The following is a 17,032-nucleotide window of genomic DNA, read 5'->3' on the forward strand; positions in this document are numbered from 1 at the left end:
CCAATAGATAAATTTTAAACTAATGTATTATACTTATATCTTTGATTTAGCATTAAGTTTTAGAAAATTAAATACGCGTACATATAACTAATTTATTGCTATTTTGTTCTCAATAAAATACAACACATAATACTCTAAAAATTATGTTTATTCATTTATTTATAAATAGTCAATTATATAGATAATTTTATTAACAATAAAAGTAAAATGAGTAACGACTTATCATGTAGGAGTGGGCGTGTATATTACAGCTAGTAGTCGGCGTGGCTTACACCACTGAGTCTTTTCTGTTCCTGCAACAAACAAACATCATAGGGTTATAACTTTTATGCCTCGACCAAAGAAGAAGGATGTTATAATATTGAGTGTATCTCTGCCTGTAGCTACATACTACATAAATGTAGATTGAAATGTTATAAAATAAAACATGACAAATGAAATAAGTAATTAAAAGCAAAAATTATTGATTTCGTAACTAAACCACTTATTTTAGCTGTACTTTATTTTGTTTCATAGTATTTGGATTAAAAAGACACACAAAGATTGTTTACCTTTTGTGTCAAATAAGAATGAATACAGTATACTAGATCTGCATGGGGATTACGAGTTTTTACATCGTTCGAGAAGCGTCGAGTAAACGTCAATTTGTATGGCGCGCCACAGACGCCACCTAGCGGTAAGTGGAGGACTAGAGCTAGAGGTACTAAAAGGTACAAAAGAAATATCTGCAATATTTTTAAGCTATGGAAAAATACACCCGCCATCCTGAGACAAACGATTTTATATGACTGATTTCGCACTCAATGTCACTTGATACTTGTTACCAACTCATGCTGAGTGAGTAACCTTTTCCACTCTTACTTATTTATAGTCATCATCATGTACTCGTAAAGCTGACGACATTAGGCGGGTAGCCGGTAGTGGTTGGATGAGGAAGTCCGAGGACCGAGTGTTGTGGCGCTCCTTGGGAGAGGCCTATGTCCAGCAGTGGATGATTATTGGCTGATAAGGTCGCTTTTGATACTTGTTTACAACTCACGCTGAGTGAGTAACCTTTTCCACTTTTACCATACACACACACACACTCACGTCTTGTACTAATTTACTCCCTTGCGGGGTAGGCAGAGGTGCATTGCTGCACCCACTTTCCGCCAAAGTGTTATGTTAGTCCCAATGTAATTGGGGGCGGACCTTTGGCCATTTTACGGGCACATCCAAGACCCGAGAACAAATATCTGTGTTTAAACAAATATTTGCCGCAGCCGGGAATCGAACCCGGGACCTTCGACTCAGTAGTCAGGGTCACTAACCACTACGCCATTTGACCGTTAAATACTTGTTTACAACTCATGCTGAGTGAGTAACCTTTTCCACTTTTACCTATTTATCGACATATAATCTAAAGCCATAGTTACCAGATGTAGTGGTGGTCGGTGTGCGGCGCGCGCATGACGCCGACGCCGCCGCCGAGCCGCCGGTAGTTCATGGCGCCGCACAGGCGCCACTGGTTCGATTCCCCGTCGAACACCTGCCCAATACGCAACAGAATGTGTTACTCAAATAAAATGTATTCACAATTATTGTCTTAAATAAAGTCTCGACTGTTTTTCGACAACGATGTAGGTAGTTATACGAAGGTATATGGTACACACAAGCACTCTTTATTCCACCATACATTTAAGCCAAGGACTGACTGCTTTACAAACTCGTCTCACATGTAAATGGACAACATTTCATTTTCTTTACCCTATATTTTTATTAGTTATTCGGAAAGTTTATAGAAAATTAGTGGACCCGTATTTTTTTATTTTGTATATACATAAATTTTGGCATGTTATTTTTAACTTTAAAGTTAATTATTTTAAAAACGGAAGTGACGTCACATATTAGGCTCAATTTTTATTTTTGTCTATTGCCTGAGTCTTGAAAAAAACATAAATGACACTGACAAGTGACATTTAAACTTTGTTTACATGCCAACCAACAAATGGGTCATTTTCAAATGACCTTGATATTTCTAATGATGGAAAGTAGGTACTTATCATATAAAAAAATAAGCAGAAGCATTTTTTCAGCTGTGTAGGCGGTGGCATGCTCTGGGACATATTATATAGAGGTCATCTCTTAATAATAAATAATAAAAATAGTCAGAAAGTGTCAGAACAGAATTAGTGAAAATGACCCAAATAAACAACAACGTCACGATAAAACGTCAACGTCAATCAAAAATGAAAGTGACAGTTACTTTGTTTTTAAATCTATAGGCTTTGATCATCAAAATGCATCGCACCTGATGCATGACGTCATCAGAACTTTTTTACTATTTTATGATTTTCTCGAAAATGATACATCCAAAAAATACAAAAACATTTTTTTTGTGGCCTTTAGAGCTAAATCTCGAAATGGTTTTCGATTTATAGCAGCTTTAGTTTTTTGAAATGTTGTCCATTAAACAGGATGCAATCTCTACTTTCAGAAAAAAAACATACACAGAAACAAAAATTCAAACAGTCGTTCCTCGAAACGGAGCCTTCTAATTTTACAAATTAATCTATGATTACACCACCGAGGCGCAAATCTCCCAAAGTAACAGTAAACAGCCAAATCAAAACCCCCCTTACCTCTATAGACTTAAGGTACGCCGTGCCGTCGAAGCCTCCGACGGCATAGAGCTGTCCGTTGACGACGGCGAGCCCCACGCCCGAGCGTCGTGACGTCATCGCGACCACGGGCGACCACGCGTCGGTTGCAGGGTCGTATCTGGGGGGAGGTACATAGTTTAGTTGAGAGGTTTATCCATGACTCTAATACATAATTTTAGGTCATTATAATCCGGCTAATCATTATTATCATAAGCCCGCACAATTTGATCACAACATTCTGTTCTGCAGATTACGCTATACGATTACATAGACAACTATTAAATACTTGTTAGGTCATTAAAATTAACAGACCTTTCAGCTGAAGATAATTCTGTGCAGTCGTCGCGGCCACCCACCGCGTAGATTTGTCCATCAAATACCGCCGTGCCTGAAAAAGAATAGCAGAATTAATAATAATAATTAGTAACTTTATAAAGCGGCTATTATAAGAAGATTCTGGATTCCTAATGTGTGTGGAAAGGCTGGTAACCTCAGTGGATCACTGATAGAAGCCTTTTATTGGTCCTTCGAACCGGATAAGAACGAACGACCTATAGATCTACAGTCCACAATTAGTTATTAATTGTGTATTCTATTTACGGTGTCGACGACAAACTAGCAAGGCAATGGCAATCAATACTGTACCTCGACCTCATGACTAAGCGATGTCTCAGTTACATGGTCTGATATCTAAAGCCCCATCTAGATGCTTCCTTCTCGTGCTCATGGGCGCGACGGGCGTCCACTTGTTGGCGCGCGGGTCGTAGCGCTCCACGGTGTTGAGCGGCGCCTGCCCGTCCGAGCCGCCCACCGCGTACAGCTGCCCGCCCAGCGCCGCCCCGAACGCCCAGCCCCCGAGTGCAAGCATACCTATAGTATAGAGCGTGGGACACCCTCTTTCTTATATGCTTCGCATACCTATAGTATAGAGCGTGGGACACCCTCTTCCTTATATGCTTCGCATACCTATAGTATTTATCTTTAGATCCCCACATTATTCCCCTTATCCAGTGCTATGAAGTAACCTCAGTGGTCCCGGGTTGTGTCCATCCACCCACCTAGATGCTTCCTTCTCGTGCTCATGGGCGCGACGGGCGTCCACTTGTTGGCGCGCGGGTCGTAGCGCTCCACGGTGTTGAGCGGCGCCTGCCCGTCCGAGCCGCCCACCGCGTACAGCTGCCCGCCCAGCACCGCCACCGCCACGCCCAGGCGCCGCGTCGTCATCGGCGCTACCTGTAGTAAACAATAATGGTGGTTTATATTTTAACAGACTGGACTGCTTGGATTTTTAACATCAACTTTACCATGAACGAATTTTATGCACATGTGTCGAGTTTCGTTTAGTTACCTTTATCTACGTTGATAAAGATGCACTATCTATAAACTATAACCGAGACGAGAGCCTTTTGGGTCGTCAAATAAAGGGAGCCGGCGCTGTTGGCGCTGTTGGATCTTTGTCAAAAAGAAATGCCGTCCTGCTTGGTAACGTTATAATTTATGATCATTGGGTTAAGCTTATGATGAAAAAGAAAGCTTCTTGCGGCTTTGATAATCGGCATGGGTCCGGTAATCACAATTTTATTAAGGCATTATCTTGATTCTGCGGATTACGGATATCACCATGCCGCCGGGGCCATGGTCTTCTCTCCATATTAACATAATAATCCTCTCCTTAAAAAACCTACGTATAGATCCACAATATCCCCTATGTACAGTACCTTGGTCCAGCGGTTCTCCTTGGGCTCGTATCTCTCGACGTGGTTGAGGCACTGCACGCCGTCCTGCCCGCCCACGGCGTACAGCGCGCCCTCCAGCCCCGCCCGCCCAGTGACATGATGTGTCTGTGCCAGTAGCTGGTCCCTCGGTCCCGCCCACGTACCTTGGTCCAGCGGTTCTCCTTGGGCTCGTATCTCTCGACGTGGTTGAGGCACTGCACGCCGTCCTGCCCGCCCACGGCGTACAGCGCGCCCTCCAGCCCCGCCCGCCCAGTGACATGATGTGTCTGTGCCAGTAGCTGGTCCCTCGGTCCCGCCCACGTACCTTGGTCCAGCGGTTCTCCTTGGGCTCGTATCTCTCGACGTGGTTGAGGCACTGCACGCCGTCCTGCCCGCCCACGGCGTACAGCGCGCCCTCCAGCACGGCCACGCCCACCGACGTGCGGCACGAGGATGTCGGTGCTACTGCGCCGCACCACTGCAGGGGGAGAGGAGATTAATGATAGTGGCAGATGTTTCGGCAATGGAATAAAATTAACTTTATAAATACTGTGAGATAACTAAAAACGGTATGACAGTGTATGAAAGGTCGCACACTATAGGGCTAGACAAACCTTAATATCATAAGTAAGAGATTTTTGTTGTTGAGTAAGCTGAGTTGAGGCACAGGTGAGTTGAGAAACTTAGGAAAGCCGAGGATAGGGTGTTGTGGTGCTAGTTATAGGAGCTGCCTATAACCAAACCTGGGACATTATTGCCTTGTAAAAATATAAAAACTTCCATCATTACCTGATTAGTCTGAGGATCGTATCTCTCGATACTATTCAAATAACTCTGTCCATCATGCCCGCCCACAGCATACAACAACTCATGTAGAACAGCCACGCCAACTCCACATCTTCTCTTGGACATCGGGGCCACCATCTTCCACTCCCCTGACTGGTTTAAATATTATTGAACGACCAAATCATAAACCATCTCAACAAATTACCTGATTAGTCTGCGGATCGTATCTCTTAATGCTATTCAGATAACTCTGCCCATCGTGCCCGCCCACGGCATACAACAGTTCATGCAACACCGCAACTCCCACACCGCATCGTCTCTTGGACATCAGGGCGACCATCTTCCACTCGCCCAACTGGGTTAGATATTATTGAATGACCAAAACATAAACCAACTCAACAAATTACCTGATTAGTCTGTGGATCATATCTCTCGATACTATTCAGATAGCTCTGCCCATCATGCCCGCCCACAGCATACAACAACTCATGTAGAACAGCCACCCCGACACCACATCTTCTCTTGGACATCGGAGCCACCATCTTCCACTCGCCGGCTGGGTTAAATATTATTAGATAACCGAATCATAAACCATCAAATTACCTGATTAGTCTGCGGATCGTATCTCTCAATGCTATTCAAATAACTCAGTCCATCATGTCCTCCCACAGCATACAACAACTCATGTAGAACAGTCACGCCAACACCACATCTTCTCTTGGACATCGGAGCCACCATCTTCCACTCCCCTGACTGGGTTAAATATTATTGGATGACCAAATCATAAAACACCTCAACCAATTACCTGATTAGTCTGCGGATCGTATCTCTCAATGCTATTCAAATAGCTCTGTCCATCATGCCCGCCCACGGCATACAACAGTTCATGTAGAACAGCCACGCCAACTCCACATCGTCATTTCATTCATTCATTTATTTATTCATTCACAACATGCTGTCATATTTGAAATTCGTCTCTTGGACATCGGCGCCACCATCTTCCACTCCCCGGACTGGGTTAAATATTATTAAACGACCAAATCATAAAACACCTCAACATACCTGATTAGTCTGCGGATCATATCTCTCGATACTATTCAAATAACTCTGCCCATCATGTCCGCCCACAGCATACAACAGTTCATGTAGAACAGCCACCCCGACACCACATCTTCTCTTGGACATCGGGGCCACCATCTTCCACTCCCCTGACTGGGGGTCGAAGCGTTCGACGGACGCGATGGCGTCGCCACTGCACCAGCCGCCTACTGCGAATAGCACCTCGCCTGGGGGGGATAGAGAGTTAGTTGTGGGGTAGATGGCGGTGAAATTGAATTTATATAGGTGGCGGAAACAATGGATTGTATGTAGAAGGGCTCAGGTGGTCGTTTTTATTGAGGGGACGCTTGTCGATCGCAGCACCAGGTAGTGTTTGGCCTCGTCCAGCAGTTGACATTTCCAGGAGTGCCACAAGGTACTAAATTAGGTCCTTTATTATTCGTAAGAATTACACTATTAATATCATCCTAACACTAGAGCAATATAAGATAAATCACCAGCGCCAGGCCACTGTCGCTTTACTGAGTAGCGTTCAGGCGTTTCACCGTCTTAAGACCACTTACTATTTATAATTTTATGAAGACGCAGTCACTTCGATAGCTGCAACTAGAAAAATACAAAAATAAACCCCACCTCTTCTGAGCGGTTTCCTCGGCCGTGTCCTCGGCCCCTGCATGAGCGGCCTCTCCTGCGGCAGCAGCAGGTAGTTCTTGGCCTCGTCCAGCAGGTCTCGACATGCGTCGTCGGAGCGGACCAGCAGCTCCGAGGACACCGTGCCCACCAGGAACTTGGGGCTGAGCAGCGGCAGGCGCACGTGTTGGAGGACCTGGGGAGAAAGGGGGTTTTAGATATTATTTTTGTTAAGGGAAAACACGCCGTGAAAATGGTCTATTGTATTGGGGTGCGGCGTATATGATAAATACTATTGGTTCGCCCTGGATATGAAGGTAGGTAAGAAAATTTGAGCTCGCACCATAAAAGAAGGTTAAACTCGCAGACTAATACACTTTCACAAAGTGAGGAGAGGACCTATGTTCTTACAAGAGGATAATGCGTGTTTGTTACCTCGCTCGTCATCATTATTAGATTAACAAGTAATCTACGCAGGGGTTCCACAAGGCACTGTCCTACGTCCACCACTATTCAAAATTATGACTTTTCTAAAATTTAACCACATCAATAAGCCCACCTGTGCGAGGTGCGGTCGGCGCTCGGCCACGTTGTACTTGACCCAGGACATGACGGCCTGGAAGGTCTGCTCCTCGCTGCGCACGTTCAGCTCGTCCGACGACACGATGTCTCTCCAACAGTAATATTAACCATAGCGTCACAGCAATAAATCAATCAGTAAGAGGTGCAGCTTGTTTTCGCATCCAGGCGTTCCACAAGGTACCCACAAAGCAAATACATAGTAGAGCTGTTGTAAGCAACGTAGCCGTGACGTAGCCAAGTTCGACCTGTCGTCACACGGTCTGTAGTTCAGTTACTCCACGCTTGGGGTGCTGACATCAGTGCGTGACAGGTCCCGAGCTTGAGCGGTACAGTTGAGTCTTGAAATGATTTTATTTTACGTGTTTCTCGATCAAAATGAAGTTGTTGCATTGTTGGATCTAAGAGCTACAGTGATGATAGAAGATTTGTGGACGAAAGCAAAGTATATTTTCACGCGTAGTAATATTTTAAATTATATTTAATTTACTTCTAGAACATTCTAAATTGCTGGAAGCGCCATCTAGTGTCAAATAGAAATACTAGTAAGGGATGTACTCAGGCCGGATGCCGCCGGAAAAAAAATAAATAGGGGGCGTCATGTTTATTATGAATTAAATATTTAGTTTTTTTTAGATTTCCTGACACTGCATTGAAGCAGCAATGAATTAAACTAATCCACAGGCTGAGTCCAACAAAATACAGCAAAGTATGTTCTCTACATTTTAATGCGGAGGACATACCTACTTAACACGAAAATAAGGTTTGAAAAAAATAAGAGAAGGCGCTTACCCTAACATTCCATCACAAGAAAAGCTAACTTAAATTAATTACTAAAACCATCGATGTTGAAAAAAGGCAGAAGGAATCTCGCTAACTAAACACTGAGGCACAACAATGGCGGCGACATGGGAGTGTGTGGATGCGTCGTGATTATGATTATCAGCCATATTGCCACATAGCCAGGATTGGCTCCATTCACTAAATGCACATATCCAAGAACAGACACCTTTATTTAATCATATCACACACCTCTCCAAAGAAATTATAGAGAAAAAAAAAAAAAAAAAACACGCACTCACGCCTTGTACTAGTGTACTCCCTTGCGGGGTAGGCAGAGGTGCATTGCTGCACCCACTTTTCGCCAGAGTGTTATGTTAGTCCCAATGTAATAGGGGGCGGGCCTATTGCCATTTTACGGGCACATCCAAGACCCGAGAACAAATATATGTGTTTAAACAAATATCTGCCCCGGCCGGGAATCGAACCCGGGACCATCGGCTCAGTAGTCAGGTCACTAACCACTACGCCATTCGGTCGTCTCTTATAATATTTATAAATTATAGAGAAATATATAAATATTAGATTCAGGCATATTGCTACTTCCAAACACAACAGTCACAAAGCGACAGCATTTTAATAAGACTGTTCTTTTTACAGGTGATTAATATTATACCTGATTTTAATCACCTGAATATCCGAAATGAAAACGATTCCGTGTTTGGAGGGCACGTTGAGCTGTCGATCCCGCCATCTGGTGTTTTGGTCCGTACTCACATACGGTATTACTCGATCGAGCTAAACTGTCGAGTATAATATAACCCATGGCATGGACTTTCGTCGACCCATTCCATCCCAATTATTGTTTATATATAAATAATAAAAAAGTTAATTGTTAAATAGGTAACTATTTAATAAACAAAACATATTAAAATATTTTTTTCATGTTTCCCTTTTCTCATACTGTATTTAATTCTGACCATTTAGCGCCCCATTTTATATTATGCCTTAGTCCGTCCCTGTCTACCAGTTCGCAATGACAAATAAATTTGAAATACATTACGTCATTTATTCTTCTTTGGCCTTCAGATATCATATGAGCTACGCAATGTATAACCACATAGGCTACTTTTTCTACTTGAACTTAGATGGCGTTAACCTGAGCTTTACATAAAAGTTCATCTACTTGAACTAAGATGGAGTTCGCGTCCCGCACCCCCGCGCACCTCAGCCTTCAACCCCGATTAGTGGCTTCATCTCATCCTATATAGAAAACGAAATATGGCAGCTCTACTTTGTATTTGCTTTGTGAAGGTACCATCCTACGCCCATTACTATTTATAATTATTTTCAAACTAACCTGCGCGAGATGTGGTCGCCGTTCAGCCACGTTGTACTTGACCCAGGACATGACGGCCTGGAAGGTCTGCTCCTCGCTGCGCACGTTCAGCTCGTCCGACGACACGATGTCGATCAGCTGCGCCGCCGGCAGGAGGAGGAACTCCTCGCTCTCCATCACCTGGAGGGAATGATATAAATGTAGAGTTGCGAGTATTTTTCTGTCAGAGTTTTGATAATTGGTGAAAATCATGGTGCCTGCCCTATGTTCGGATCAAACACCTCACGTACTAAGTTTGACATACGCCGTGTTGTCTTCTTACAGAATACTCGAATGAATAAACAATTGTATGGTATGGTACGGTACGGATACGTTCAGATAAAAACCAATACACATACTCGTACAAACATAATATGCTGACGACTATAGTCAGAGGTGACTCGCAAGTGAGCACCTCCACAATACACGTAGTAGTTAATGGGTGTCATTTAAACGATCGCCAATTAAATCCGTTTTGAATTTGCTAAATAATAGGTTTGAAGGCAAAATAGTAGATTTGCCAGCAAATTTTTGCCCCCAAACAATTTTAAATCAATTCAACAATTAATCACTTAAAATTGCCGGGATTTATGATCAAGTGGCAAGTTAACATTTATGTATATATTTTAATAGGTATGTCCACATAACTCGATGTTATGTTTAATATTTAAATGAAACAAAAAATTAAGTTTAAATCATCAATATTCTTAATTAAAAACAACATAAACAACCTTCTTCTAATTATAACTTAAACCTTAATCTTCTTCTAATCAAAAGCAACCTTATTGTAATTAAAACTTAAACTTCCTCTTTTCATCATCATCATCATCAGCCAATAATCATCCACTGGTGGAGATAGATCCGCTCCCAAGGAGTGCCACAACATTCGGTCCTCTGCCTTCCTCATCCAACCACTACCGGCTATCCGCCTAAGATCGTCAGTCCAGCGGGCAGGAGGGCGTCCCACGCTCCGTTTGCCTGTTCGTGGTCTCGACTCGAGAACTCGTCTACCCCAACGGTTATCGGTTCTTCGGCAGATATGACCAGCCCACTGCCTCTTCAGCTTGCATATTTTGACAGCTAAGTATGTCGGTAACCTTGGTCCTCTGACGGATAATCTCATTTCTGATACGATCCATCAGAGAAACTCCAAGCATAGCTCTCTCCATAGCACCGTCTCCGCTAATTTGTAAACTCATGTATTAAATTGCTAACGAATTATAATGTTTTAATAACTGGACCAATCATAATGTAACTACTGCAATGCTGATAAAATATGAATTAAAAAGAAATCGCAACATGCGACCTAGAGTCAATATATTTGCTGGCAAATCTACTATTCTGCGGGCGCAGTTATTATTTGAGGAGCAAAAATAATATTCTGCATACAAAGTTTTTATTTATGTAATGAACTCAAATTTTTTGGCAATCCATCTATTATTTTAGATTTTTGTATTGATATTATTTGCTGATTCATACCAGAGGACACTTTTTATTTATTTGAGGACAAAAATATATTGTTGCGGTTGATCTATTAATTTGCTGATACAAGTTGATGACAAAAATAAACTTTGCTGGCAAGAAATATAGTTCCCGTAGTTAATTTCGTTACAATCGGTATGCGACCGAACCATACCCTTTTAACAGAGCGCTGTGTCCGTAAGGAATCTGTTCCACTTATACACATACCTTACAAAATTATAATCATAAAATTTCCTCAACAAAACCACCAAAACTCACCTCAGGAAAGTTCTGATGCGTGAACTTGTCAGCAATCCGCAGCAGGTCGCGGCACGAGTGCGTGTCGGCGAAGGCGCGGATGCCGAGGCAGTTGGAGCAGTCCAGCTGCCGCTTCAGGAACTCGCAGCACACCTCCTGGATCTCTTGGAGCTGGAGTAGGCACGCTGCTGGGAGTAGCGCCTAGGGAAGGGAGATGAGGTTATTGACGTGAAACCATAGTTAAAAATCTATTGTGTCTCTCAAACGGCGGCGTTGACGCTGGGTTTCGGGGTTAATCAATATGGGGCAGGCTAATTACACTTGGTTGTAAAAACAGCCTCAGATACCTAGCCAAAGACTTTAGCGATAAAACTAGAAATACAGTGAACCGATGCTTAGCGCCTTTGTTAATCTGTAAATCTGGTTCAAAATCTAGAAATCCTACAGAAGCACCAAAAGGGGAGACATGCCACCGCTTCATTTAGTCTATTCGCTGGTCCATGGCCGTGTCGTCACTACAGTACAGTACAGTACAGTACAGTACAGTACAGTACAGTACAGTACAGTACAGTACAGTACAGTACAGTACCTGCACGTTGCTCTCCTCGACCACGATGTGCGCCGTGTAGCAGAAGTCGACGAGCTGGTCCATGGCCGTGTCGTCCACGTCGCGGATGGTGACCTCCGTGGCGCGCGACTCCGCCAGCTCGCCCGTGAACATGGCGCGGAAGTACGGGCTGCATGCTGACAGGATCACTCTGTGAAGAAAGGATTAGTTTAAGTAAAAAATATTTAACTTTTTACTTGGACCCAAAAGTGATCGGCAACTCAGTGTTCCATCAGTAAATAGAACATAAAGTTTATCAAGCGACTTCAGTGGTTTACATAGTAACCATTGTCTTATCTGTAGTAGAGTATTTTAACCCTTTTTTCATATATCTATCTTTTGATTGTACTTCATAACAATGCAGAAACAGAAAAGTATGTAAACTATTCAAGTACCTATAGTTACGAAATACCTACCTAATACAATTTCACAACAGAGCAGGTGGTTAGGTTCCCACTGGCGGGTAATTGGGTCGCAAATGCACAACAACAGTCTGACCTATTTCTGCAGCCCCAATTAGGCTCCAAGTTATGAAATGAAACAATGCCTGAATGGCTAGAAAGAGCGCAATTCTAAAGGGGATTCTTTTACAAAAATATGTTTCAGAAAAACTGGAGTACGCAATTAGCGGACAAAAGTATGCGCTGCAGTTTACACTTTTTGTTTCAGCGGACATTTAGGCGAGTTTCGTAAAGCCAGAGGTCAATAAATGCATGCATTTTTTGTTTACAACAGTAATCCCCGAACGGGTAAAAATAGCTACCATGCAAGCCATCCCACTTTAGGTTGTATACTGTTGGTGTGTTAACAAAATTCATCCCTTATCACTTGCTATGCCTATTCGCTAAATTTCGATGCTGTAAGTTCCGCATTGCGGAATGGCCCACGCGTGAGAGTGTTGCTGTTGCGTGCCTCATTTAATTTGGTTAGCTCGATACGCGTAGCTTGCAGCTAATGAGAGGGAGAAGCGAAAATTACCAAGTCACGTAATGGACTAGGTATCACGCCGACAAACGCTTATGCTGGCTAACTTTATGTTTTAATTTCTTATTTTCGACAAGTCAGCAACCCCGTAACAACATCTTATTCCGAGTCATAATAAAATTATTGGTTCAATTATAGGTCTGGTCTGGTATCGTGATCCGGGCTACTCAAAGATCTCAAAGCTACAGATAATTACTACAAGTTGTATTTTCCTTTTACAAGCTATAAGTATTGCTCATTGATGTCCTCATTTGTCAACGGTTACTGACCGATAGCGATATCATATAAAATCGGATTAAGTACAGAGGCGGCAATCCGTTGCGTCATAATGAATGCAAGAACAATAACAATAAGCTATTGCGCTCAAATAGAATGTGTGTACCAGAGACGTGCGCGGAATGCGACGGTCGGTCGAGGTCGCGCTTACTACTGCACATCACCGCTTACAACTGCGCTCATCAATTACGATTACGATATAATCTTACGTAATTAGAATAAATTTAATATCTTACATGTAATTTATGGTAAAGCAATCAAATACAAAAAAAACAATACGGTATCAGAAAGATAAATAATTAGCAGATGTACTAAATAAGATCTCTAAAATGTTGATGCTGAAAGAAAGGAGGATCGTATACGTTGCTAAGTTCTCTAAGAAATGGCGAGGATGGCATTGCTACTCGTCCTGTGAGGGGACGAGCCTCCATAGTATTGCACACATTATTGTAGGTGTATAAGCGTAGATTTTTAACTTCTCCAATGAAAAAGGGGGACGACTTATGACCAAGTTAGTATGCTCTAGATCCTGTGGCTGTGTGCACAGAGCTTCCTGTTGGCCACATTGAGCACAGCTCTTTGCTATACCTGTAGTGAAAGGGAACTTACTTCCTTAACATTAAACAAGTTATTACCTGTGTGCAAGACCTAATTTTTGGAGGTGGAGACGCGTACGTTTATCTATGATTCCTCCATTGAACATGAAGCATACTCAGACCATCTCAGCATGCTTTAGAGACTGTTAATCACAAACCTGTGTGCAAAGAGCTTCCTGTTGGCCACATTGAGCACCACATCACACAGCTCGCTGTGCCGCCGCAGCGCCGACAGCTCCCCGAGGATGACATTGCTACTCCTCCAGAGAAAGAAGACTTTCCTCGATAATATTAAACACATTCTTACCTGTGTGCAAAGAGCTTCCTGTTGGCCACATTGAGCACCACATCACACAGCTCGCGGTGCCGCCGCAGCGCAGACAGCTCGCCGAGGATGGCCCGCGGGTGCTTCTCCGACGTGTGCGACAGCCGCGCGCCCCCGCCCGGCGACCCGCCCTCGCCCATCCTGGGGAGATACGCGTGTTATGGAACAGATCTATAGTAGTTTTAACTTACAGAACAATGTAACTTTATTGATAAAAAAGATACAACATAATTTTTTTATCAATTTAAAGGCTGAAATAGTAGGTTCAATAAAACAATCTCTCCAGGAGGAATGATTTACAGTCTAACTTATACTCAAAAGTCTTCTAAGTGTGTCAGTAACAAGCACTAGAGCTGGACAAAGGTTTGTCACCATGATGGTGTGTTTGCCTATCAGAATACCGTCAGTCCCTGACTGCCCAGGGTAACCAATAGAAAGTACTGTGATACATTACTCTGAAAGGCTCTTTTCAGGCTCTCCTAAATTAAGACAATGGTGATAAATGGGCATGTAACTCTTGATGGAAGAGTTAATTTAGATAAATCAATAAATTAACCAATTAGGTCAATCAATTACATAAGCTATGAAAGTGAGACCTCTTCCACCAGAGTTATGAAACAAAATAAATATGAACTGATTCCTCATGCACCATCCTGGTAAAGCTGATGGGAAGCAAAATATGTAAAATGTAGGACCAAAATGATTTTTAAATAAATTTTTATTGGATTATAGTAAGTAAGTAAGTAGTAAAGAACACTCATAAATTAGAAGGCTAGGCTCAGGAAGGTCTAGGCAGTGTGAAATAGTTTGGTAACACTGCATTGCAACATGACATGATATAATTGCTTGACACTTTTTTAAGTAATAATAAAGTTATTTTTATACACAAGAGTGTGTGAGGAAATACTCTTCATACTTGTTTTAAAAAATCTGTATATGTATTATACTTATTTCCATCTAAATATTTAGATGTTGTTTTTATGCTACTTTAATTACCTCTCTTATTAAAATAGTATAGTTTCTCATACAATTTATGAAATCTGCTCATTAATTTATATTTTTAACATCCAATGTCACCTAAATAAACTTTTAACAGAATAAAAACATTAAATTGTTATTTACTACACAAAATGACTGATGCTTTTAAACTTTCCACAAAAATAGAAACACAGCTAAATGTGTGTGTAGTTGCTAAATAAATTAGAGACATTGGCCTTGAGTGAGCAACCCGGTTGACTACTGATGCCTCATTAGCATATCATCAGCCTAGCTATGCCATTAATTACATTTCATTTCAAGTTTATTTTGATTTGTAATATATTTATGGCATGCAAATTTATGATAAAGTTGCAATAAAAAGGTGAATGATTCATGAAAAAAGTTTACTATCCTTGAAAATAATGTAGGAAAGAATTACAAATATGCAACCTGGCTCCCCAATTTCTATACTCTGTACATTTGAAGCCATTAGGCAACTCTCTGTGGGGATGAGACTGCGGAACAGAAGTGGTCGCTCAAAAGGGTGTCACAGTGGTCTATACATACGTAGGTACATAAGTACATAACTACCAACTGCTATTTAATTCAGAACTTTTAAAACCCTTCAACACCTTTTCTGCAAACTTACTAATAGTGATTCTTCAGTTGTTGTATTATGTTGCATGTCCATTGTTAAAATAGGAGTCAAATAAATTAGGTAAGTATATTAAAATTGTTTACTTGGCCTAGCTCAACAATTTACAATTCACAACACAAAACTTTAGGTATGTATTCAAATGTAATTCCAATTATGGGCTCAATTATATGCACATTTGATTATTGAAGCCCAAACAATGGACTCATACAATCACTTGCAAATCATAACAACTGGTTAGGACAATCAAGCCATTGATCTTTGATTATGCTGGTATCTTAACATTGTTTCCAAACACTAGCCATATGGATACATATTCAATACTTACGTTGTATGGCAGTACCGTTAATATGTAATGAGCTCGTTAATGTAATGAATGGAAGCAGTGGCAGCCTCACCTCTTGTGTCCGCGCGAGGTTCCCAGCTGCAGGCGCAGCGGGGGCGAAGCCCAGCCCCACACGGAGTCAATCTACAACCGACAAGACACCATCACACACTCCACACTTACATTTACCAACTAAAACAAAAGGTGTTAGCGAAAACAGCTTATGCAAATGTCACCCACCCCGTCCTCGACCCAACTTACCTTTGACGATTAAAGGGACACTGCACACTTAAAACTGCCCGTTATGGAGCTTATTGTGAACACAATACTCTAAAGTTAAAGGCACTATTTCTATTTGGAAGGCATTGATTATCAATCAGGTGTTTTTGTGTTTATTCTACGAGCATCATACCGATTTGTCCACTATTCAATTTTAAAAGCTACATTCCGAAACTATGAATTTCTGTCAAACAAATAGTATTTAGTAACACTTTAAAACTTCTGATATTTAAAATATTTTAATTTACAAAAAGTTATTAAACAAATTATTTTATTTGGATAAATTTTATTATAATCAATTTTGTGTTGGTAGTTTCAACATAATTTTTATACTACTTTAGTGACACAGAAATAATGTACGAGTTTCCGAATGTGTTTTTAGGACAAACGTCATATTGATCGAGTTGCCAGCGTTTCAAAATTCGATTGTGAAATCTTGTAACACTGATCTGAAATATTTACGAAGCTTTTTAACACAGGATCACAGTGTACAATATTCAATCGCCACGGTTACTTTTTCAACGGTGTAATGTTATTTTATATGAATATTATGATTCCGAATCTTGTGAATTATGAATTTTTCAGTTAAAACGTAATCAAGTAAAATATTTTTTGTAAAAATTAGGAAGTTTATTGTATGAAACATCTTTCATAAACTTTTCTTATCAGCTGTTGTTGTCACTGTCAAGTGTCAGTGTCAGTTGTCATAATGTTGTTTA

General features: G+C 41.5%; 1 protein-coding gene across 4 annotated transcripts; it reads right to left on the bottom strand.

The window, feature by feature from the left end:
• Positions 1 to 127: 127 nt before the first annotated feature.
• On the bottom strand, positions 128 to 16,487 carry LOC105395816 (kelch-like protein diablo). Of its 4 annotated transcripts, XM_048630415.1 has the most exons (15): positions 16,296 to 16,487; positions 16,108 to 16,178; positions 14,059 to 14,217; positions 11,878 to 12,046; positions 11,310 to 11,489; positions 9,660 to 9,710; positions 7,392 to 7,499; positions 6,836 to 7,028; positions 6,206 to 6,429; positions 4,683 to 4,835; positions 3,701 to 3,875; positions 2,955 to 3,030; positions 2,622 to 2,760; positions 1,416 to 1,528; positions 128 to 293 (listed from the first exon to the last, which is right to left on the bottom strand). In XM_048630415.1, the coding sequence occupies exons 3-15, from the start codon at positions 14,214 to 14,216 to the stop codon at positions 269 to 271; spliced, it is 1,764 nt and encodes a 587-aa protein (XP_048486372.1). In that variant the 5' UTR covers position 14,217; positions 16,108 to 16,178; positions 16,296 to 16,487; the 3' UTR covers positions 128 to 268. The 4 variants fall into 4 exon arrangements, with proteins under 4 accessions (XP_048486372.1, XP_048486368.1, XP_048486374.1 ...); XM_048630411.1 differs by lacking the exon at positions 7,392 to 7,499 and having other exon boundaries at positions 9,552 to 9,710; XM_048630417.1 differs by lacking the exons at positions 7,392 to 7,499; positions 16,108 to 16,178 and having other exon boundaries at positions 9,552 to 9,710.
• Between the last annotated feature and the right edge of the window lie 545 nt (positions 16,488 to 17,032).

Source organism: Plutella xylostella, chromosome 4 (assembly GCF_932276165.1).
Source record: "Plutella xylostella chromosome 4, ilPluXylo3.1, whole genome shotgun sequence".
Lineage (NCBI taxonomy): Eukaryota > Metazoa > Arthropoda > Insecta > Lepidoptera > Plutellidae > Plutella > Plutella xylostella.

Excerpts from the sequence above, each read along its gene's own strand:
- LOC105395816 (XM_048630417.1), bottom strand. The coding sequence starts at position 14,216 with ATGGGCGAGGGCGGGTCGCCGGGCGGGGGCGCGCGGCTGTCGCACACG. Across the intron at positions 4,836-6,205 it reads ATGATCCGCAGACTAATCAG|TGGTGCGGCGCAGTAGCACC; the intron begins GTATGTTGAGGT and ends CTCCCCCTGCAG. Across the intron at positions 1,529-2,621 it reads CGTACCTTAAGTCTATAGAG|GTGTTCGACGGGGAATCGAA; the intron begins GTAAGGGGGGTT and ends CGTATTGGGCAG.